The sequence below is a fragment of the Mytilus trossulus genome, chromosome 5, assembly GCF_036588685.1.
Source record: "Mytilus trossulus isolate FHL-02 chromosome 5, PNRI_Mtr1.1.1.hap1, whole genome shotgun sequence".
NCBI classification, from domain to species: domain Eukaryota; kingdom Metazoa; phylum Mollusca; class Bivalvia; order Mytilida; family Mytilidae; genus Mytilus; species Mytilus trossulus.
Window position 1 is genome coordinate 63438542 of NC_086377.1, and position 25585 is coordinate 63464126.

Here is a 25585-nt window from a genome sequence, read left to right on the forward strand (position 1 = left end):
GGATAGGAATTAAGAATTCGTCCTTATAATCAGCATGAAAACACGCTGTTTGAAGTAATAATGTTAAAGTTATTAAATTGAAATTAATTGTTAAGAATACTGTTTGTTTTGACAAAATAATTTATTTTGTTTATACATGATTTATGTTGATTTTTCATAAAAAAAAATAAAAGCCCATTTTGTACAATAGGTTTTCGCAATGTTGATATTTGTGTATTCAATGATTAAAATGATTTATAAGTACCATGTCAATTGTATTCATTAAGATACAAAACAAATATTTAAATGGTTTGCATTCGCAACAGTTACTATTAAAATTGGTCTTGATATTACAAAAATATTAATATAATCTGAAGTACATGATGTATTTGGTATTGTAACTATGTTAATTTTGTTGTCATTTCTTCAGTTTCTTTATTCCAGTATATTACACTATTCTGATTTTTTATTCCGGTACTTTTTATTACACTATCCTGATTCTTTATTTCCAGTACTTTTTATTACACTATTCTGATTCTTTATTCCAGTACTTTTAATTACACTAATCTGATTTTTTATTCCAGTACTTTTTATTACACCATCCTGATTCTTTATTCCAGTACTTTTTATTACACTATTCTGATTCTTTATTCCAGTACTTTTTATTAAACAATTCTGATCTTTTTATTCAATTATTATACCGTTTGTTTACTGAGTACGGCCTTTGATTTTTTTGTATACGTTATCAGTTTTACTAAGTCCAAAAGAAAATTTCATCGGTTGTCGCCTTTAAACTTTAATAACCTTTAATGAATGGATAGTAGTTTATTGCTCAAATGAAGGCATGTGAATTTCTCCACTTTCATCACATTATTTAAAATGAAAGTTCAATTAGCTGACAATTACTTACGTGGAAAATTATTTTTTGAAAGTACATGGTAATTCTTTTATCTCGTCCTATACTTAAATGTTATAATTGATCAATTATCTATAAATTTTCGTTTATTCACGTTATCTCCAAATGTGAGGTCTGGTATTTGAATGAAATCATCAAGGATAACTGTTCATTAATGTCATTATGTTTAAAACACTGGAATATAACCTTGAATGTGTCTCATCCATTAATATTCAATAGAAGAGTCAACGTGATCTGCAACACTTTAAGATATATCCACTGATTCTCTTCTATATAAATAAAGGAAACAGTAGTATATCGCTGTTCGAAATTCATGAATCGGTAAACCAAAACTGAGGGAAACACATCAAATATGAGAGAAGAACTACGACAAAAAAGAAACACAACACTAAAGTGCAACACACACAGAAACGAACTTTAATATTACAATAGCATTTTCTTGACTTGGTACAGGACATTTTAAGATATTTATGATATATCCACTGATTATCATCTATATCAAGTTCTTGTATTGATGTTTTGCTATTTAAAAAAAACCCAGTGTTATGCTCAAACTAAAATAACGCGTTATATCAGACCTTTTTTTTCATTTCTCTTCGCATCGTCGTTTTCATATGAACAACGTGCAATAATAAATATTGATTTTGTTAACGAAAATAAACTCTTTTTTTTGGTGGCCTATCGATTTTTGTCCGCCAATCAAAATAACGTATTTTCATTAAACCCACAAGTAATGAAACTATCAGCCAATCAGAAGGCGCGTTACTTAAAAAAATCAAACTATTAGGCTTTAAATTTACTTGATAAGTTTTAAAAGAAACAGACTCTGGTGCTACAGACACAAGGTAAGTTGTCATTATATCAATAAATTTTTTTTTGCTTTTCATATAGTTTACATTTCTATAAACACATCAATGCGCAAGGATCAATTATGCTGCAAGTACAATGACACCTGTTTAAACCGAATATCTTCGGGATTTAAGATTTTGTTCGGTTTTGGTCGATGTTCGATTTTATTAGATCCAGAACGCACATTACTTGATATGAAGGTACTTTCGAACGTGTTTGGTTTTTACATATTTTCGGTTTTTACAAGATTCGGTTACGTTAAGTTTCACTGTATTTAGAGGTAGCATATATACATGTCACCTGAAGCATTGTAGGATACAGTATAAAAATTAGAACACTTAATTTTAAATGAAAGACACAACACAAAGCTATTCAAGATATGTAATGTAAACAATTTGTACCAAACAAATAAATATGTATTTCAAATGATATCATAATTTAGAGATTCTTCAAAAGTTGTTTAAATTCTTTATTCCAATGTAGATTTTATGGATATCGAAAGGATAATGTTCAAAGACACGTGGGATATTCTCAACCAATCAAATATTGATAAAACTATCAACATGTATAAACAGTGGAATATTTTTTTCTTATTGCATTCCTTAATTTATATAGATTTAATTTGTATTTCCGATTTTAAACATCGTAGATTCTCTAATAATTAGAAAAAAATACATTATAAAAATATGCAATCGTAAAAAAATAAAAATAAAATAAAAATAGATGGTCAACGATAACGATAACGTTAAAAGAATACGACAATGTTTTGTTTCTTTTTCTAGACATTTGAAATGCAAAGACATTACAGTTTGATATGTTTGGTTATGATTGGACTCCATGTAGCAAGTATGTAATATTTTTGACCAGAAGATGAGTTGTAAGAGGTGTTGGTATGTTCTTGTTTCCATTTTTGTAGCTTGAATGATGGTGATTAAACGCTTCTTTTAGGTGCCACATTTGGGCTATTTCGTTACGGTCAGTTTTTATAGGTGGATAAAGCCAGAGTGATTGGAGAAAACCAACGACCTTCGGTAGGAAAAGTGACAATTTTAGTCAATTAAGATAGGTATCGAGTGCTCCCGCACAAGCTGGGTTCCAACTTCCAACCTCAGTGTTGACTGGCTTGTGATTACAGTAGTAGAACTACTTGAACCACTTGGCCACCGATGCCCCTTTTTGAACTTAAAAACGTGTTTTAAGTGCAGTAAACCTTTTAGTAATAAATTAAGCACAGTTCTAAGTATTTTAGTTTTGATTATCAATATTGTTATCAATACATGCATACATATGTAGTTCGTCGGAAAACAATTATGATTTAAATCGAGATTAAAAGATTTAAAAGTAAAATAACAAAAATACTCCGAGGAAAGTTCAAAACGAAAAGTCCCTTTTCAAATGGCAAAATCAAATGAAAAAACACATCAAACGAAAGGAAAACAACTGTCACATTCCGGACTTGGTACCGGCATTCTCAAAACACCTCTTCAGAATTTTGTCCAAGCGTGGCCTTTAAAACTGTTATTATCATAGATATAAAGTGTGTTGCAATATGATTCATGTGAAATTAGAGTAAAAACATTATAAACTGATGTAATGAAACCAGGAATTGAAAGTCGCTGTCATACACATTATACAATTGTTCAATCTAATTCAAATACAAAACCTTACTTAAAAAAGTTATTATTTTCAAGTAAGGACAAGGACATTTTTTTGTATTAGCTATACATGTTTTCATGATGTAAGGTACATTGTAAAAAGCCATGTTAATTGCTAAATTGTAGAATATCCTAAAAAGAATTTTAATTTTAAAATTATTGATATGGTATATCTTACTATTTGACTGTAATACTTTTTCTGTCTATGAAGAAATAACATCAAAATAACATCAAAAATGTGGTGCATAGCGTGTTTTTTTTTAAAGTGTGCTCCACATTTTGTATGTTATTTAAAATAGACAGAAAAAGTCATCTCTTATTATTTAATTCTAAATTTCATTTTAAACCCGTTTAAACAATAAAAATACGTTGATGATGTCAAGGTCACATGACAATATAATGTAAATGAGATGATAAACAAAATGACGTCAGCCAATCAGAAGACGCGTTACATCCAAAATTAAATTATCTTATTATGCAGATGGGGAAATTTGTTCACCAGATGAACTAGAATGTAGAATTGGCAAACAATGTTATCCAAAGGAAAACAGATGTAATGGGATAGAAGACTGTCCCGATGGAGAGGATGAATATGAATGTGATGGTTTGTATCATAAATTACTAATTTGTGTTTTATTTGTTTTTTTAATACAGTGAAACCTGACTAAACCGTATCCTGTCAAAACCAAAAATCTGTGAAAACCAAACATGTTCGTTAGCAAATCAAATAATACGTTGTGAACCAGATAAATCTGAACATCGGCCAAAACCGAACAAAATCTTAAGTCCCGAAGTGGTTCAGTTTAAACGAGTTTCACTTTAGTTTGTTATACTTTATGGTGGTACCCAATATCTTCACTTATATTAATTTGGTTGGATTAATTTTCATAGAACTTATCTCCCTGTAGTGTTAGACACCATCTTAAAAGGTGTATAGTGTATTCAACTTAAAATTTGTATCATTCAAAACTACAACGTTTATCGTATTTAAAAAAAGAAGCTTTTTAAGTTACTAGTACTTGATTGATAAATCACGTTATTTCGATGAAATGTTTTTATGAGATTTTCGACCGTATAATAATTCTAATTTATTTGATTAAAACAACAATAAGGAGAATGGTCGAATAAAAGATAGTTTGTTATTATTGTGCAAGCATCTAGTTTCTTCCCAGAGGGCACTTCTGTGTTGACATGAATATTAATTATACGGTCATTTTCATAAATTTATTGTTTGCAAAAGTTTGAATTATTCGAAATACTAAGGATAATCTTATCCCAGGCATACATTACCTTAGCCGTATTTGGCACAACGTTTTGGAATTTTGGATTCTCAATGCCATTCACAGGATAATTGGTTAGCTTTTTAATGAAAATTTTTATCTGAGTTATCTGGGATATCTGAGCGTCACTGATTAGTGTTATGTAGACGAAATGTGCGTCTGGCGTAATACATTATAAGTTTTTTTCTGGTTCCTTTGATAACTACTATGGGTTTGAGGTAAGGTTCCGCATTGAAGTTTGTAATTGCCTATATCGATGTCATTTGAATTGGTTATTGATGGAGGGTTGTCTCATTGGCAATCCTTAAACATCTTTTTTGTTTTATATTGTGAGCATTCACAACTGACCTGAATGATAAGTGTAACAGCACAAATTAAGAGCTGTAAACATCAGATGTTAAGAGTCTGACACGTCAAACCTACAAACAGGTATATAAACATAGATAGTTGAGTTATAACACCAATCCTCAGGTCTCTCCATTAGCTGCCTGTAACATAACGATGCCAGTATACACTTCTTGTGTATGTGTTCAAGGCTTTGCACGATGAGGCACCGGTCTACCTACAAGAACTCGTTCGAATATACAAACCAATGCAAGCACTAAGATCTGAAAATTCCATGATTTTAACAACGCCACGTGTAAGAACTAAAACATATGGGGAAAGAAGATTCGGCAAAGCAGCAGCCGTTCTGTGGAATGATTTACCAAGTGATTTACGAAACATCCATTGGGTGAACGTTTTTAAGAAAAATTTGAAAACTCATTTATTCAGACACGCTTTTAATAGTTCTTAAAAATATTTCTACATTATTGTAATTTTTGAATTTTCAAGCTATTACTTTTTTTTGAATTTTGAATTTACTTTTATTGGTTATTTTAGATTTTTTTAGCAAATATTTTGAAGTTTTAACTTATCTTTTTTGGTACTGATTCAATATCTCCTTAATTTTATCATGCCCATTTTTATTATTGTTTTATCAATGATATATTTTTCAATTCTTTTTGTTTTAAAAGTTTTTAACATGGGCTTTTATATTTTATTGTTGATACTTATATCATGTATATATGTATATGGCAATATATTGTAAAGCGCTTAGAGTAATTTTAATATTATATAATGCGCTGTTACAAATACTGTATAATAATAATAATAAATGTCGATTAGGGCTTTATCAGCTTGCTTTTTTGCATCACAATTTGGAATTTGATATTGTTGTTGGCTTCTTAAACCACGGGAATTACCTTGTTTTTCGAAACGCGCTTCAAAATTTAAACTGTTAATACATTTATGAAATTAATTACTCTTTTCTTGATAATAACAACACCATTTGAGACTCCTTTTAACATGATTTATACGTATGTTGAGCATTACGACAGGTGCTACATGTGGAGCAGGATTGTCTACCCTTCCGGAGCACATTGTACCACCCATTTGTTTTGTAGGGTATGTGTTGCTCAATTTTTTATTTTTTTCCATGTTGTGTTGTGTGCTGCTGTTTGTCTTTATGTTGTATTTTATTTCTGCCATGACTTTGTCAGTTTGTTTCCCACATTTGAGTTTGATTGTCATTTCAGTATTTTTCGTCTCTCTTTTGTGTTATTTTTTTTAATAAAGTCCATGTTCTGTCGTTAATTCTGGTCTATATGACAAACTATTTAATTCAGTCATTACGGTCTTATTCCTTGAACAAAGATAGGGCGTTCATATACAGTGCAATGAAGTTATATTCATACCTCTAACCCCGCCGCATTTCCGCGCCTGTCCCAAGTCAGGAGTGTCTGTACTTTGACAGTCTTGTATGATTCATTTTAATTAGAGATTAATATGACGTCCATTTTCACTGAACTAATGTACATATTTGTTTAGGGGGCAGAAGGACGCCTCTGGGTGAATTGAAGACCCATTGGTGGCCTTCGGCTATTGTCTGCTCTAAGGTCGAGTTGTTGTCTTTCTGACACATTCCCCATTTCCATTCTTAATTTTACTTATTATTATATTTCGTATGTTATCACTGTAAACTGACTTCTAAAACATAAGGGAAACATATGAATTAATAAATTTACTTTTGCAATAATTGTCAATCAAACATGATCATAAAAAAGCGATGGTTATAACGTATACTGTGGATTCATTTATTTTCGTGGGTACCATTTTTTTGGATTGAGGAAATCATGTATTTTCGTGATATCCGATTTCGTGGTTTCGATAGATTCTGCATAAAGTCCTTATGAAAATTTTTCAATTCGTTGAACATTTGAAATCGTAGTTCCCTTGTTTCATCGAAATCCAAGAAATTTGGTATCCAACGAATAGTAATGAATCCACAGTTGTACGTGACCTAAACACATGTTTCGCATCATATTTAAAAACAAGTTCTGTCGGTCACATAACTTGATATATAATATATATTTGCACAGATTACCGGTTCTGTTAATTTTCACCATATAAGTTGTTTACATTTTGATGACAATTTCATGTTACCTGCCAATTGCAGCATGCAATGGTGGTGCCGTTCCATGCAGACGCAGCTCATATGTGAAATGTTTGCCTAGTGAAACGCGTTGTGACGGAATTATGGCATGTCAAGGTGCCCCAGATGAAGAGAACTGTACTGGTAATTATAATAATTTATTTTATGGTTCAGGGAGATAACTCTTTAAATCAGTATTGTGTTTGTACAAGTCAAGTTTCATCAAAGTATTTTAAGCATTTACCTCAAACAGATTGGAAATAATCTCTGAAACCTACAAGCTTAGAATGTATTTATAAAAATGGTTGACGCAACATAATGATGATTCTAAGAGTTGTTTCCCTTAACCAGGTGTACCTCCTTAATCTTGCTATTTACCTTTTCGATTAGATTAAAGAATTGAAACTGGGAATGTGTCAAGGAGACCACAATCCGACTAAAAGTTAACAAAGAAATCAAAGGCGTCACAGATGAGTATTATGTAGACGAAAAGCGCGTCTGGTGTGGGAAAAAAATTAAGCCTGATGTATTTGATTAGTTTTTTTTATCATTCCCTCCAAAACATGAAAAGCGCATATCTTAAGAAATAAATCAGTCAATATCTATCATAAATACTTTTTTTTAATCAGAAAGAATAGTTTTCCTTTTTTTTCATATGCAGCAAGCTTAAAGAAACAACTTTGAATATTTTTCAATCTCAACAAACTCACTTTTTGCATATCGATGAGACAGTTATGTTTTTTCTACTCTCTACACTTCAGTACACTTCCACACAATCTTATCAAGAATCGTTTTCATATTTAACTAAATGGTCTTTTGCAAAATCTCAGTGCAAATATATTATTGTAACTCGTAACTGTCGATACTTTAATTTGGCATTGCATAAGCCATGTCTTCTTTGACTGTCCATGACGTTAAAACAATAAATCCCTGAAACATGTGAAATGTGTTTTGATAGATTTTAGTTTCTGATGCATGACTTTTTTGTGGAAAGACCTATTGTATTTGTTCTGATTATAAGGTCTGTTTCCACTTTTCTGTGGACAGACCTATTGTATTTGTTATCATAATTATTATTATTATTCCGACAAATTTTGTTCTTGCGATTAATTTTTGTTTCGCATTGGTCATCATAATTTTTGCGTTTAAAAATTTCACCCTGCTAAGACGAACCATTTTCTTTGAAAGAGTTATCTCCCTATGCACTGTTTATCATATGTTTGCATCTCCTTCGTAACAAAAAATAAATATCAACAAAATTTTTTTTACAAATTGTTCGTGGAAAATTTGGGCTAATTTGAATTGAAGCGATTCGATGAACTGTTATATGAGTTATCTACCATCACGAAAAAAATTGTCGGTATGTGTGTTTTACTCATAAACCGTTAACCGTTTAACCATGAAATCTTTTTCGAGGCCCCTAGATTTTACTCAGAAAATGAGGTCAATGTAAGAGGTCGAGGTCATGTTCTCAATTTTGACTTTTTCTTGTTTTTGCATTTTCTCCAACACTTTAAAAGATTTAAATAAAACAACAAGTGCAAAATGTTTGCTTAATTGTAATGAAGATATGTAACAGTGTTACAATTGGTCTAAAACAATCAAATGGCATGTCATAGTAATTAGTTCCCCTAGAATGTCTTATTATAAGGTAAATTATTAATAACTTCAACTTGGTTTATTATTTAGTCGTATGACTGGATGACAAATGACCTTGAAAAATGACAGCCGGAAGTGAACTTGAGAAAACCGGAAGTAGCCTTTTTTGCAACTTATCACTAAGTCCAGAACTGACTTTCGATTAACCGGATGTGGAGTTATCTCCTGGTCAAAAGTATATAAAAACTATATATTTTTGGAATCAGTGTGAAAGAAGCTATCATATGAGTCCGGAAGTGACATTTAATTCACCGAAAGAAGTACATTATCTCCCTTATTTCAATCAAAAGTGTATTCAAGCACTAAATTATCTCATCAGTTTGAGGAAACTTAAGATTGAAGTCCAATTTTAACTTTGAGTAAACAAGAACTAGCTTCTTTTCAATAACTTCGAGAATTGATGTGGAAAGACCTTAAGTGTTCTCAGAAGAATTGCTTTATAATTTTTAATGTAAGTATTTCAAGTCAAAGCAACCAAAATGAGTAAAATCAAACATGTAATCGGTGTAATTGAGGGCAAACTTTGCTGTTTTCCGATGATTTTGTAGTGAAAAAAAATGTTAAGCAGGTAATTTTCCTCCAAAAAAGTACCGATTGTTTTTGCTTGGTTTTACTTTTTTTTTAGCTTGCTCTTACCTGACCTGGTACCATGATGTCCAAGGTAACCAGTCGACAAATATATAATCCGGAGTCAAAAGTCGGTCATATGAAAAAAGTCTATTCGAACCCCAATTTCGTAATAGTCGTCAACTATTAAGTTATAAACTTCTCTATTTGAAAGCACATGATTTTGATCATATATATTGCTTTAATTTCTAGGAATATAAATAGATTGATATTGTATTTTTCTACATTTCTAAAACAAAGGCAGTATTATTAGATATTAGAGGGGCATTTTTTTTTCAAGTCTGTGCATCCGTTCGTCCATTTGTTCTTCCGTCCGTTCGTTGTTCCGTGCGTCCGCTCGTCCCGCTACAGGTTTAAGTTTTTGGTCAAGGTAGTTTTTAACGAAGTTGAAGTCCAATCAACTTGAAACTTAGTACACATGTTCCCCATGATATGATCTTTCTAATTTTTATGCTAAATTAAAGTTTTGACCACAATTTCACAATCCAGTGAACAAAAAAAAAGATAGTGCGAGGCTCAGGTTAAAGTTTTGGTTAAAGTTTTCGGTCAAGGTAGTTTTTGATGAAGTTGAAGTCCAATCAACTTGAAACTTAGTACACATGTTCACTATAATATGATATTTCTAATAAAAAAAGTATTGACCCCAATATGTCGCTGTTATTGATGTGTAAACTCGGTCGATTAACTCATAAACTAAAGAACAGTTCAAAGGCGTTTTATGTTAAGTTTGTGAGTCAGCAACCCAGTTTAGGGCATACGATACAGTCACAGGGGAGGAAATGACGTTGCTAACGTCAAATGTTATTTTCGCGACGTCAAACGGTGACTTATCAGGAAAAGATGCAATTTCGGCTAATTTTTATTGAATTCAAATTGATTTAACTTTAAAACGAGTTCATTGACCCCTATTTTTGAAAATGGCATTTTGTTTGATTACGTAAGAAGATTATTAGTACCAATTTTCATGAAAACGTAAATAGTGCAATTTTTAAAAAATTGATAAATGTACAGGAAAAGTTGACGTTTTTTTCTACATTCATGAATATTCAATACATATGAGTTATTTGCAAAAATAAAATGCATAAATTTATATGCCATTTATATGAAACAAAGATTACAAATAACTTTATCTTTCAAAACAAAAAAGTTATGTATTTCTGTCGAAAGGAAAATACGTCCACAAATCCTAATTTTGAGTAAATATCTGAACTTTCAACCTCATTTCAATGAAAAAGTATCACATGGAAGTATATGTTTTAATACATATTTGATTTAATCAGGTAAAAATAGCCTATATGGAATTTTCATCAAAATTTGAATACGGGATCAAAACTGTATCGTTTGCCCTTAACACATCAATACCAACAAAAATGTGTTCAATCCTTATAAGTCTAATTCTAATATTATTTATCATTTTTATTTTAATAATTACATAAGATGTATGTTTCATTATGATACTCTTTATGATTGACTAACTGCACATCACGTGTTATTCCTTAAGCAATTGCATTAATCAATAAAACTTTTCATTCATGATAACACTTGGTCCCACAATAAAGTGCACAGCTGAATTAAATAAAACAATTATATAATTTGTGTTTCCATGATCATAGCTAAAAAATGTAATAATAAGTATTGAAGTTTTGTAACTTCATATGGTTGTAAAAGCATTGACGGTGCGCACATTGTTAGAATGAAGCGCTTCCGCGCTTCATACAACAAGTACTTCGGTCAGCGCTTTTTTCGGCAACATAGTTTATCGAAGTGTTAACCTATAAAGAACCTATAAAGACTCAGTTAAATTCATTCAAGTATTTGTTGAAATGCAAACCAAATTAGAATTAAAAGTACTTTGAAGATTTTCACAGTAAACGCAAGTAGATGTAAAACTGTTGAGATCGGGTTTTTTTATTTGAATTTCAGCTTCGGTTCAACCCAGCTTTAACTTCTGTTTAAGTTATTGTTTCTTGGTTTATAGATTTTATAGAAAAGTATTGTTATTTTGTTTTATTTGTACACATAGTTTGTAACAAGAATGCTTTCAAATGCCCAAAAGAAGAAAGATGTATTCAAGAAAAGTGGGTATGCGACGGGACAGCAGACTGCAATGATTTTGCAGATGAAATCGGATGTTTCCGTAAGTTATTTCAAATATTTTACACGTCTTGTCAGGCTTTTTTGTTATGATGACGTATTGTGACGTCATAACGACAATCATTTCAACGGTTTTACTTTGAAAGCAACTTTACCACTCATCTTCATGACCCAGGAAACAGGAATAGCAAATTTCACTGACGTTTTAGAAATATTTGCATATGCACAAATGTTTACCGTTCATGTTGTTATCGAATTTAAATATATTCCAAAATATCTCCGACGTGCTGACGATAACCTCGTTCTTTTTTCAATGAAAAACTCTTTCAAACATTTTGAAATTATATGAAAAAAAACGTGGTCATCTGTTGCTTGGATAGAGTTCTTACTTGTTCATTATGACTTTGGGATATTTGGGGAATATCTAAGCCTGATTAGTTTTATTTACAACCAATTGGTCGATGTCACTGGTGATGGAGGTCTACTCCCGAAGGGTATCACAAGGCCAGTAGTCAGCGCTTCTGTGTTGACAAGATATCACACTGATATAATCGTAATAATAAATTGACAGCTTGCTCAATTTTTGAGTTCATCGATATACTATAGATTTTCTACCTCGGGCATAGAATTTCTTAGCGTCATTTGGGATAATTTTTGGAACTTTTGGTTCCATGCTCTTCAATTTTGTACTTAATTTGGCTTTTTAACTTTTCCGATTAGAGCGTTACTGATGAGTCTTATTAAGAAGAAACGTGCGTCTGGCGTGCTAAAATATTTAAACCTGATATTGTTGTTTAGTTTTATTTACTCCAGTTAGATCTTTTTTTGAAATTTTATAATGTTTTTGAAAGAAAATGGTTTTCGTTCTTTTGACACTCTGTATATATAATGTCTTGTTTTCAAATAAATGTGAGGAATTTAAATAAAGAAACTACTACTGTTCTGTTTAACATGAATGTGTTTGTTTAATCATATTTACCTTCCATGTTTTTATAGAATGTGGTGCGGACGAGCTGTTTTGTCCTTTTGATAGCGTAGAATGTATTCACGCCAGCAAAATACTTGATGGAAATAATGATTGTGGAGGGTGTTATGATGAGCGCTTTAGTGAAGAATGTTTCAATGGTATGCTTATTTGTTTGCTTATGTATTCTTGTTCTACCATGATTATCTTCTTGTTCTTCTTCTTTTGGATCTTGTTCTTGTTTTTCTCGTTCCCCTTCTTGTTCTTGTTCTTCTCTTTGTTTCTTCTTGTTCTTCTTGTTATTATTCTTCATTTGTTCTTTTTGTTCTTGTCCACGTTCTTGTTCTTCTGTCTTCTTCTTCTGGATGAATAACTTAGGGTTCTAAAATATGTAAGATTTTTAGTAGTTGTAACAGAGTTTTTTTGTGTATTAGGGTAAACGAAGGGATATTTTGATGGGCCAAAAATAGAAAGGGGTTTACAATAGAACCTGTGGGAATTTGTTATTGTTAAAGATTAAATAATTATACAGTAAAACCTGGCTAAACCGAATCCTGCATAAACCGAAAACCTGTATAAACCAAATATGTTCTTAAGCACAGATTCAACCGAACATTGGCCAAAACCGAACATAATCTGAAGTCTCGTTGTTCGGTTTAAACACGTTTCACTGTATCATGAGAATAGTAAGTGATAGACACATTGGATCTTCAGTAATGATCAAGTGACGAAGTGACCTTCTTTGGGTTGAAAGGTCAAAGGTTACTGATACCCGTGCCCTTTGAACTTGAACATATTTTTTTTAATTATACAAATATGAAAATTAAATGTAGAATCCAAAGAAAAAACATGTTCTTCATTTCAAAACAGATCAAATAAAATACAAAGTTAATCCCCAGGTGTAATCCCTAACTCCAGCGATTTAAGAGTCTTTGAATTTCTTGAAAATGGACAAGTAACCCACACTAAACCACATACATTCCTGTTTCTCATGTCAATATGGTATAAAATATATATAAGGTTAGTCCTCATAGAACGTCATTTTGCCTTTTCTGGTAGACACTACACAAACGATTAAAACCACTCAGCATTACACGCACTTATCATATATTTTACCACATATATATATATGTATTCATTAAATAAAATAGTAAAATATATACAACTCGTCTAAACATCAACCCAACAATGTTGTAGAGTTGTCACTGACTCAGACGTATATATATATATATACATAAAGGCAACAGTAGTATACCGCTGTTCAAAACTCATAAATCCATGGACAAAAAACAAAATCGGGGTAACAAACCAAAACCGAGCGAAACGCATTAAATATAAGAGGAGAACAACGACACAACACCGAAACGCAACACACACAGAAACAGACCAATCATCAGACAAAACACCACGAGAATAACAAATGTAACATGAAAACCAAATACATGAATTTGGGATAGACAAGTACCGTGCCACGTCTTATATCAATATCTCAAAAATAAGAGAAAACACAAACGACTCAACGTTAAAATGCAACACAAAGAGAAACGAACAATATTATAACAATGACCATCTTCCTGACTTGGTACAGAACACTTTTAAAGGGGAATAAAAGTGGTGGGTTGAACCTGGTTTTAAGGCATGCCAAACCTCGCACTTTAATGGCAAAGTTAAATATAACATTGAAATGACAACATAATATTACAGGACTACAATACAAATAAATAGGAGAACATAATAGACACAGAAAAACATGATTAATAGATAACAAAAAGCATCAGGTTTAAAATTCAATACGCCAAAAACGCGCCTTGTCCACACAAGACTCACCAGTGACGCCCAGATATAAAAGATCGAGAGTGAAAAAAGTACAAAGTTGTACAGCACTGAAGATCAAAAGTTGAAAAGGTTTCGCAAAATACGGCATTGTTTTTATGCCCGGGATAAGAACATTCTTATTATATAGAACAATTCATGCTATTGCAAACAGTAAATTTTATCAAATGAATATGAAAGAGATATACACAAAGAAACTAAAGAAACTAAAGATTGACTATTTTTATGCCCAGTTTATGGGCATTATGTTTTCTGGTATGTCTGTCCGTATGTCCGTCCGTCCGTCAGTCCCACTTCAGGTAGGTTTTGGTCGAGGTAGTTTGTGATGAAGTTGAAGTCCAATCAACTTGAAACTTAGTACACATGTTCCCTATGATATGATCTTTCTAATTTTGATGCAAAATTAGAGATTTTACCCTAATTTCACGGATCATTGAACATAGAAAATTATAGCGCGGATAAGGAATCCGTATACTGTGGACACATTTTTGTTGATTGATAAGTTAAAGAAAGCTTTGAATGAACAATTTTGCATTACTCCTATCCTTTTGATGATATGAAGTTGATAACGCAAGCTTTAATTTCTTCCCTCGGTTTTAGTTTGTTACCCCGATTTTGTTTTTTGTCCATGGATTTATGAGTTTTGAAGAGCGTATACTACTGTTGCCTTTATTTAAAGATATTTTTAATTAGAAATGTTTTACAAAACACTATGTTTCTTTTTGCTTTTTAGGACAGGGCTAGTCTGGAAAGAAGTTGTTTACATCACGTAGATTGGTTATTCGGACATATAGAGATTGAAGACGAACGAATATGAAACAACTTATGTTTTATTTCTAGACTTTAAAGTGGTATCTAGTAGATTAAAATCAATTTGACTCGTTTAATTTTCATAAAAATTTTGTCAAAACATTTACTTTGACCCTTTGACTTTAATATAAAAAAATCAATTTTTTTTAACTAGACATGTCTCTTTGTCACATTCCCATTTCCATTCTCAATTTGATTTACATTCTCGGAAAAAAAATGTTAGATATGTAGCAGTTTGACTAACACCAATTTTGATAATTGAAAAGCTTAATATTTCCTAAACAATGCAACGTCATTAAAACGTTTAGCGGAATTCACTGAGTTATCTCCCTGTAGTGCTATGTACCACCTTAAGCACATAATATTTTGATAAGAACAGTATTGGCACATATGTAGCTTTCATGATATTTTGATCATTAGTCTTCACAAAGTAATTATTTGTTTTTATGTGACCATCTTGATTCCCTGACATATATACACTGTATTCTTAATTTTAGCTAAAATGATATGCAGCAAACACTTCGATGTGTATTTTTTTTTATCGGTGATACAGTTGTGAAGCTAGACACATGAATAAATTATAAACTTGAAGTCACATTTCAAAAATACGAACTATAGTAGGGATAACAGTAAGATAACTTGGGAATTGTCTTTAGCATATTTATACTGAGTTCCCTTTTTTTTTTTTTATTAACAATGATACTGGTTATAATCTGCTGCTGCACATTAATCTGCCAGAAGTGGGGTCGGAAATCCATCCCAAGTCTAAAAACACATAATACAAATGAGAATGGAAATGGGGCATATGTCAAAGGGACAAGAATCCGACCACAGAGCAGACAACAGCCAAAGTCCACAGAAGAATCTTCAACACACTGAAAAAATATTGCACCCGGATGTGGTCTCAGCTTGCCCCTAAATAAAATTGTGTACTAGTTCAGTGAAAATGGACGTCACACTAATTCAGAAATATAAAAATGAATTAAAATTTAAAAAAAAACATACAAGACTAACGAAGGACAGAGGCTCCTGACTTGCATTGGGACAGCCGCAAAAATGCGGCAGGAGTAAACATGTGTTGTTGTATTTCAAACACTTTTTCATAAAGTTCAGGATAAAAAAAAATAGGCAGAACAATAGTCAAATTGCTCTTTTTGTAGTTTATGGGTTTGGATTTGCATTTCTGTTACTTTGGACTGATTATATATACATTTAGGACAGAATTTTGAATTTTGAAGAGTCTATAATGTGATGAACAGGTTATTTAAACCAGAAAGCAAATAAAATAGCCCAATCGAAAAAGTATAAACAAGTCTAAATTGAAAACAACGTTCAAACCTATGATTGTGTTGGATAAAACCCCCAATTTTTATATGTTCATTAAAAACAAATTTCTTGGTAGAGGTGTCTAAATACAGCATAAATAACATTTAAAAAACACAAAAAGAGAAAAAGTATATTTTTAACAGGTTTTCCACCGGAACCAATAGCTAAATTTAGAAGGAATCGTGTTGCTCATATTATCAGTACAATATATTATTTTTTTTACGGTGAGGTTGAATTTCCTGTCATTTATTCATAATCAATACAGGAACGTGTTCCAGATAAAAATATATCTATGTTATTAACCTAACCTCCAGGCTCAGAAATAGCAAATGTAAAATAATTCAAACTAGAAAATCAACAACCTCATTTATCATGTTCATGAACAAACATGGGTGACTGTTGAATAGAAATATGGCAACTAAGATATTCGTCCAATCGGCAACAAAACTCTTGCTAAAGTGGGACGTCTGTTTGGCTGTGCGGGATATAAACTTACGCAGCCATGTCCGTTCGAAATGGAAACGTTGAATCCGATGTCTTCTGTGTAGAGTGTGGCACGCTCTCTTGCACATTAAAAATTTATTGTTTTTTGGTCTAGTTCCCAACATGCATGAAATAATTACATAGGACGTTAAGCAAACATCAGTTAATCATGAATACATCTGTTGTGACGTCTTGGGGAAAACGTTAAAAAGTTGAAACAGACATAGCTAAATAAAAACATGAATAAACATTAATAAAAAATTCAGCGGAAAGTTAGTCAAATTCAAGCCCTTTAAATGATTCAATTTGTGATGAAATCAAACAAAAATTTAATTTAGGAACATTTGGACCTCAATGTGGACCAATTTGATAAAGAAGCCCAATATCCAAAATCTCTAAATACATGGTTAGTTTCGGTATTTAAAAGAACCTCATAAATTCAATTTAATTTGAAATGAAATAAGATTAATTTTGGACCCTGATTTCGTCCAATTTGACAACTGGGCCCAAAAATCCAAAATTTGAATACAGGTTTAGGTTCAGCATTTGAAAAAAACACCTATATATATTCAATTTATGTTGAAATGAAACACAGTTTAATTGTATACCCCGATTTGGACCTTGAAAAATGGGACAAGATAAAAAAAAAAATCCAGGTTTATAAATAGACCGTTGAATATAAGCTTAGTTTTTAAAGGAGTTCGCTTCATAAAAAAAAATATACATAGCATTCAAAAAATGAGTCTATAAAGAAAAACAAACAAACCTTCAAAATAAATTTCAAAAAATTTACAAAAGGAAAGAAAACAAAACAACAATACCTTTCATGATCAATCAAATCAAATCAAATACCCTATTGCCATATAAATCCAAAAACAACAAAATTTTTGTCCATCTGATGAGTTAAACCTTTTTCAACTAATTTGTACAGTTCGTTCTTATGTTGTACTGTTAGTATATCACTGTCCCAGGTTATGGAAGGGTTGGGATCGCGCTAACATGTTTAACCCCGTCACATTATTTATGTATGTGCCTGTCCCAAGTCAGGAGGCTGTATTTCAGTGGTTGTCGTTTGTTTATGTGTTACATATTTGTTTTTCTGTTGTTTTTCTTTACATAAATAAGGCCGTTAGAATTGTTTTACATTGTCTTATCGGGGCCTTTTATAGCTGACTATGCGGTATGGGCTTTATTCATTGTTGAAAGCCGTACGGTGACCTATGGTTGTCTGTGTCAGTTTGGTCTTTTGTGGATAGTTGTCTCATTGGCAATCATACCACATCTTCTTTTTATGTAACATATAAATAAAAATAAACAATACAATATTGAAATAGCAGTTCAAATTATTGTCTTAGGTCTCTGGTCCTCAGTTCCAATGACTGTCATATAAAGAAGACTGTATTTTTAATTTGACTGTGAGATGTGGGGTTTAGTAATATAACTTTTAGTCTGTCATCTTTAGCAGTATTTTTACACTCAGAATTGAATGTTATGGAGTCAAAATACTTTTTTCTATAACGTTAATATTTAGAACATTTGAAAAAGAAGTGTTTTTCGTCCTCTATCGCATTACTGATTTTTACAATGGCTTTTAAAAATCTATAAAAATGATCTGTAATTATCTTCAAAACGTATAATAATGAACAGTAAGTTTCAAACTATATTTATACCGTCCTACAAAGCTTATCATCACCAGCACTTAGAAAACTGATCTTTCAAAGTCAACAACTTTATCTTACAATGTTGTTCAATCAGCCGACGATACGTTTTTTATGCTAAGCGTATGTATAAAATTCAAAATGATCCAAGTTTTTATTTGTCACTTTTTGACAATTTCAATTTACACCAGCGGGCATAATGGCTTGAGTCATTAGAAAAATAAGCAAACATTTTCTCTTCCATTCTTTTCTTAGCTCGACAAACTACTTCATCCGGCTCATAAGTGTTAAATTCACCACTCGAGTATTCAAATACAGAAAAAGATCCATTTAAAGAACATTTCAAAGTTTCGCTTTGTATTATTTTTCGTCTCAATATGCCAAATGGTCCATTGAATGCATAGTGGGCAATGTTGCACTTGATATATGTGTCTTTACGACTTACGACATCAAGAACCACTGAACAATGTAGAATTCTGTAATATTTATATAAAATTATGTCACCTTTTTGTATGTCGTCCTTTCGTCGAACTATCTTTCTTGTAACATCAAGCATTTTCTCATTTCTCTCGAAACACGTTTTGCACAGCATACCATGTTCAAACATAACCTTGTTTCTTAATAGCTCGTCACCTAGACCACGTAATCTACTTCGACAAAATATTTTGTAAACTGTTCTAATCTTTCTTATTTGAATGCTGAGCCTTCTTCCAGTTACGCACCAAGAAGCAAAATGTTCGCAATTATTGTTAACAATGTCATACTGAAATTCTTCCTTGTCACCTTCTAAAGCCCCCGTTGCCCGTCTCACTACTGTTTCGTGATTTTTCGGCTGTATTCTTCCCCAATATCTACAAACCATTACCATATCCTCTTTTAGATTGACAATTACGGTTTTACGTTTCAATTCGGCTAATGTTCTACGACACACACAAGCACACACAGCACCCCTTATACTGTTTGTCTGGTGAATTAAATCCAACTCAATCTGGTCAATGTTATCTTCCTCTGGTTGAAGAACGCCAACTAAAATTGCGTGATGGTCATAAAAACTCCTTCGAAGAATAATATGATCGCCTGGGAGAATTTCCTTCCAACTCTTAACTGGTACTGGTTTGATACAATCCATACAGCTTTTGTTTGAATGATCGTCGGGAAGTCTTTCTGTTCCATCATCATCGTGTGTTTCCAGTAAATTATCGTGTTCATCTTCCGACGCTGTTAATTCTAGAGTTGGTTCAATAGATTTATTAACTGAAGATCTCGACTTCCCTGTCTTAATGACATGTTCAGAAACATCAGTTATGGTTGAATCATTCTTAGTTTTTTTCTTTGTACTATTACGTCCTAATGTATTGATCTGTTCTTCCCTCGTCGTGTCTGAATCCACGTTTTTTGTAGGTGTGTCTTCCTCTGTCCTTTGCCAACAGTAATGTGTGATGGGGCTCTTTGATAAAATGGTGGCTTACTTTCATTTGATTTACCTGGAGATCTGTCTATTTTAATATTGTTACTCTTTTTAGCGTTTTTTATTATAACAGATTCCGATTTCTCGTTTATATCATAGAAATATACTCTGTTAGTATCCGCTTGCTGATCGCTGTCAGTGCCTCTTATGTTGTGAGTATCCACTTGCTGGTCTCTGTTAGTTATCCTTATTTGGTTGCCATCTTCGGGGGCATATTTCAATTGACTTTCATTTTTCCCGATTCCTCCCTTTCGATAACTTTCGCCAGAGTCCATTGTAAATTTTAGGTTGTATTTCGTTTTGGTGCTTCCTCTGTAGCATATTTAAGTTGATCGGCTTTTTTCAGTGATGACTTCTGGCTTTTGTTTTTTTAACTTAAAACTTGATGCTTATTTGACTGTGGCTTGTTATGTGTAATAACCAAGTCCATGGTTCATTGCTTGAAAGTACAGTTCAAGCATTTGTATTTCCACTGAAATAGAAAAAAAAAGCCGGTTTCATGTTTTATGTTAATTTCTTTTTAAAGATGTTTCGCTACTCTTTTTCAAAATAGCAAGCTTTTTCAAAGACATTGATGTCATTAGGGAATTCATAAAACAGAACTAACAATTGAGAAAAATACAAGGTCCGTCTGCTTGTTTTTTTGTAATATGAGCCATTGAAAATTCGGAGCGAATTTATTCTCTCTCTATTTTTCATAGAATTCACATTAAAAAAATAAGAAAACATAACAATGATTTATAAGATTTTCAAATGACTTTTTTAAACTATATCTTTTTTTAAATAATTGAAAAAACGTAAGAGAAAGCAGGCAAAGTTTTTAACGGCACCTTATTGATAAAAACAAGAGATTTTCAAATGTCTGGTAAATTTCAAGCATTGACTTTTAGTGATACTTTTATATCCTCCTGTCTTGGGTAGATCCTGGGGAAATAGCCAATTTTGAATAATGAAATGGATATTTTGAATAATGGAATGGACTGCTGCGACCCTTAAGCCCCTAATTAAAGATATACCTTATACCTCATTCGAAAGCTTACTAAGAGAGGAACAAAAGGTAAATATTTGATATGTTCCGAAACGCATATTGGAGGAGTAACGAAGGACCTAAACATTGAAATACGCTTGAACATTAAGAAATCGCTTAGTTTGAATAATAATAATATCTTTATTTGCAAAACATACAAAAACCAATTTTGGTTGTGGCAAATACATTGACAAACAAACATAATGAAACATAATGAAAACTCGACAATATTATAAGAAATATGATAAAAACAGTTACTGTTCTCCTTTTCTCAGTTCTAATGACTCTTTAATAAAAGAAACAACTGCTTTTACATCATTTGATGTTGATGGATTAAGTATTATCACGAGTTTATCAGTAAAATTAAGTGTATTAAAATTTACATATTTTTGTATATAATATTTTAGAAAGATTTCTCTTATATTGTTATTTATTTTACAGTTGAAGAAAAAATGAAATTTATCGTCTAAGATATTACATATTTTACATTTTCTTTCATTTCGTGGTATTTTGGTATATCGTCCAGTTTCTATGAGGAGACAATGATCGCTTATTCTAAATTTGGTTAACATTTTTCTTGTCTCTTTACTTGGGTGTGATAGGTAGTATTGCATTTGGTTATTTTTATTAGATTTAAGAAATTTATATAGATATATTTTATTATTTTCATTTAAGTTATTTATTTTATCATCAATAAGAGTTTGATAATAGTTGATATAACTTTTTTTTAATTGGGGTTTTAACATTTTAGTCTGTTTTAAAGTTTTAGTTTCCTCAATAAGTTTAATGTCAATATGTATATCTTGTGACAAATTTCTTGCAAAAGTATACCAAGAGTATGTTCCCTTGGTATCTAAACTTTTAGTTAATTTAAAGGCTTCATTAAGAAGTGGGTTTAGATTTTCATTATTTAATCTAGATAGGTACATCATAGTTTGGGTTTTTATGAAAGTTTCTAATGGCAAAAGTCCTAGTTCATTTCTAACAGCTAGATTTGTTGAGCTTCTTTTTGTCCCCAGTACTTGTTTCATAAAATGTAGCTGGTTTTTTTCTAAAACAGTTTTATAAATAAAATGAATAGCATCTGGTGTTGAGCTATTTTTGTTAGCTCGGAGTTTAGCTCTATAAAATTGAATATAAGTGTCCATATAGCATATTTCACTATTATATGCTAAAATAGGTTTGACCAAAGTTTCAAAAAGGTTGCAAGACACTCTCACAGGAAGTTGTCCAAAGCCTGATGAGTAAGAGTTAATAGCAAATAAAACTTTTCTTGCTTTTTTTTGCAAGATCTGAACTACAACTAGTTAGACTATATGGAATGGACTGCTACAAACTGTCAGCCCTCAACCAAGGCAAAATGTATACCCTAAATTAAGGCTTATTAATAGAGGAATAAAATGAGTATAAACGATATGTGCCGCAATGAACATCATAGGGTTTCGGAGGACCAATATGCCAAAATACGCATGCAAATTAAGAAACAGCCAATTTTGAATAATGAAATATATATTTTGAATAATGGAATTGACTGATGTGACCTTTTTGCCCCTAATAACATATATACTGTATACCTCATTCGAAAGCCTATTTAGAGAGCAACAAAAGGTGTATAGTCAAAATGTTCAGCAACGCATATTGGAGGAGTAACAAAGGACCTAAATATTGAAATACGATTGAATATTAAGAAACAGCTTATTTTGAATAACGGACTGGACTGCTACAAGCCGTCAGTCCTCAATCAAGGCAAAATGTAAAGCTTATTGATAGAGGAATAAACAGAGTATAACCAATATGTTCCGCAATGACCATTAGAGGGGTAACGGATGACCTAAACGCCAAAATACGCGTAAAAATTAAATAATACTAGTAGCCAATTTTGAATAATGAAATAGATATTTTGAATAATGGATTGCACTGCTGTGACCCTTAGCCCCTAATGTTAGCTATACATTATACCTCATTCGAAATATATATAGGAAGATGCATTGTGAATGCCAATGAGACAGCTCTTCATCCAAATAACAATTTTAAAAAAAGTAAACCATTATAGGTCAATGTACGGCCTTCAACACGGAGCCTTGGCTCACACCGAACAACTAGCTATAAAGGGCCACCTTATTACTAATGTAAACCAATCAAACGGGAAAACCAACTGTCTAATCTATAAAAAAAAAAAAGAAGCTTATTAAGAGAGGAACAAAAGGTATATAGTCAATATGTTCCGCAACGCATATTAGAGGAGTAACAAAGGACTAAAATATCAAAATACGCGTGACTATTAAGAAATAGCTTATCTTGAATAATGGAATGGACCGCTTCAACCTGTCAGCTCCTGATTAAGGAAAAAAGTATACATCAAATTAAAACTGAATGATGGAGGGATAAACTGAGAATAAACAATATGTGTTGCAATGACCATTACAGGGGTTACGGAGGATCTAAATTCCATGAGTCCATTCCATTATTCAAAACATCTATTCCATTAATCAAAATTGGCTATCTCTTAATTTTCACGCGTATTTTGGCATATAGGTCCTCCGTAACCCCGGTAATGGTCATTGCAGCACATATTGTTAATTCTCAGCTTATGCCTCCATCATTCAGATTTAATTTAATGTATATTGTTTCCCTTAATTAGGAGCTGACGGGTTGCACAATAGAGTATTTCAATTTTGATATATGTTTTGGTATTCAGGTCGTCTATACATTGAACCAAGGAATTTGTGTTAAAAATTGTTAGGAAAACCAACAAGTATGTCTTCCGAAACTAACTAAATAAATAAAATTATACCTCTAAAGAGTTTGTTATTCTACTTTATGATATTGATTTGAATTTTTGTTAGATAACACCAAAATGACGAATATAAAAATACGGGATATAGCTATAGTGTCACAGTCATTTTTTAAATTTTTATCTCACTATTCATCTCTTCAAGTCGAATAATGAAACTTAAACTCTTTCATTTTTCATTTTTTAACATTGAATAATGAATAGTGAACTATTTCATTATTCATTATTGAATTTTTAATAATGAAAAATGTATAATGGACGTACTTCAGCGTGGTGGGTAAATGTGCCATAAGATAAAACCAATCGATTATGGTCGAATCACAATCACAAACCATTATTAAAACTCCTCCGAACCAAACAAAGTAAAACGGACATGGTACAAACGATGTCAGAGAGGCTGTATGATAGCACTCTCAGAACACTTGTTACCTATACACATGTTATAGTCAAATAGATAATTGTATGACAAGATAAGTAACGTCTAACTATAAATTAAAATGAAATATGAAAAAAAGCAGATGTGGAATGAAACATTCTTTATATAGCAGATAAATTTGCAGACAATGTTAATTAAAATGTGCGTGCACGATAGAGAGATATATTAATAAAACTTACCCATCTGCTGTAAGGATAATTCACTATACACATACTTATATTTAGTTTACACACTTATAAATACACTTGAAGTTCTTTCATAACAAACAAACCTTGAGAAAGTCCTGTGTTACTAAAAATACTCGATCATTATTAAATCGATTTTGGTCAAACAGTGCACTTGTTAAATTTCTTTGTTGTGTTGAACGACTTAATGTTTGGTTGGTTTTTTTCGGCAAAGGTATTTTATTGAAAATCTGTGATTGATTCCTTCATTTTTAGCATTTGATTTAATTCTTTATACTTTTTGACCTATATTCTTTATCTATATATTTTAGAATTCCGCTATTTCCTATCCATTCTTTATTTGTTTGCCTTATTTTTCTCTATTCTTTGTTTTTTTAAACCATCTTTCTGTATATTTTGCAGGGCAGATCCAGCCATTAATAAAAGGGGTTTCCCAACAAAATTCAACATAGAAAATACATTTTACAAAAGTACTTTCGCGTGTACATTTTTGATTGTGCTTGATGTAGAAGACGTTTTAAGTTAAACAACTTGTGTATGATAATTTTTTTCATGTTTTGGTCACTGAAAATATATGTTAATATTTTGTTTTATACCTATTGTATTTGTTTAGTTGTTTTTTACTTAATATCCGTGTTACCATTATACATAAATCAGATACAAAATTATACAATCCTTCCATTTTCCTGGATTGATATCATAATTTCCCCCAAAAGATGCAAGATTTTCAAAGTCTATATATATACTGTATGTTTCAATTCAGCATAAACTTATGATCAAACAGAAAAAAAATGAGTTTAGGCAAAAATTTAGAAAAAAATGCACTATTTTGTTTCCCTCCATGTTTTGACATGCACCGAGAACTGGAGCTGTAAAACATGACTGGTACTTAAAACAAAAATGATATGTCTTAAAAAATAAATCATTTACATGACTGTACTTAGTTTCATTAAGTAGCCATATTTGAACATAAAAAATACTATTCAAAGAACTGTATCGCTGTATTAATAGAAACCATGTGTTCTGCAGGGCGCAGCTTTATACGACCGCAGAGGTTGAATATTCTTCT

General features: G+C 31.6%; 2 protein-coding genes across 2 annotated transcripts; one reads left to right on the forward strand and one right to left on the reverse strand.

Annotated features, from left to right (window-relative positions):
- Positions 1 to 1725: 1725 nt before the first annotated feature.
- On the forward strand, positions 1726 to 15073 carry LOC134718177 (LDL receptor repeat-containing protein egg-1-like). The gene is made up of 7 exons (XM_063580668.1): positions 1726 to 1740; positions 2527 to 2590; positions 3881 to 4003; positions 7177 to 7296; positions 11462 to 11575; positions 12529 to 12657; positions 15063 to 15073. Exons 2-7 carry the CDS (start codon positions 2536 to 2538, stop codon positions 15071 to 15073), a joined length of 552 nt encoding a protein of 183 aa, XP_063436738.1. The 5' UTR covers positions 1726 to 1740; positions 2527 to 2535.
- Positions 15074 to 18248: 3175 nt separating this feature from the next.
- On the reverse strand, positions 18249 to 24589 carry LOC134719792 (uncharacterized). Its single transcript, XM_063582753.1, has 2 exons — positions 24511 to 24589; positions 18249 to 20546 (listed from the first exon to the last, which is right to left on the reverse strand). The coding sequence occupies exon 2, from the start codon at positions 19733 to 19735 to the stop codon at positions 18761 to 18763; it is 975 nt and encodes a 324-aa protein (XP_063438823.1). The 5' UTR covers positions 19736 to 20546; positions 24511 to 24589; the 3' UTR covers positions 18249 to 18760.
- Between the last annotated feature and the right edge of the window lie 996 nt (positions 24590 to 25585).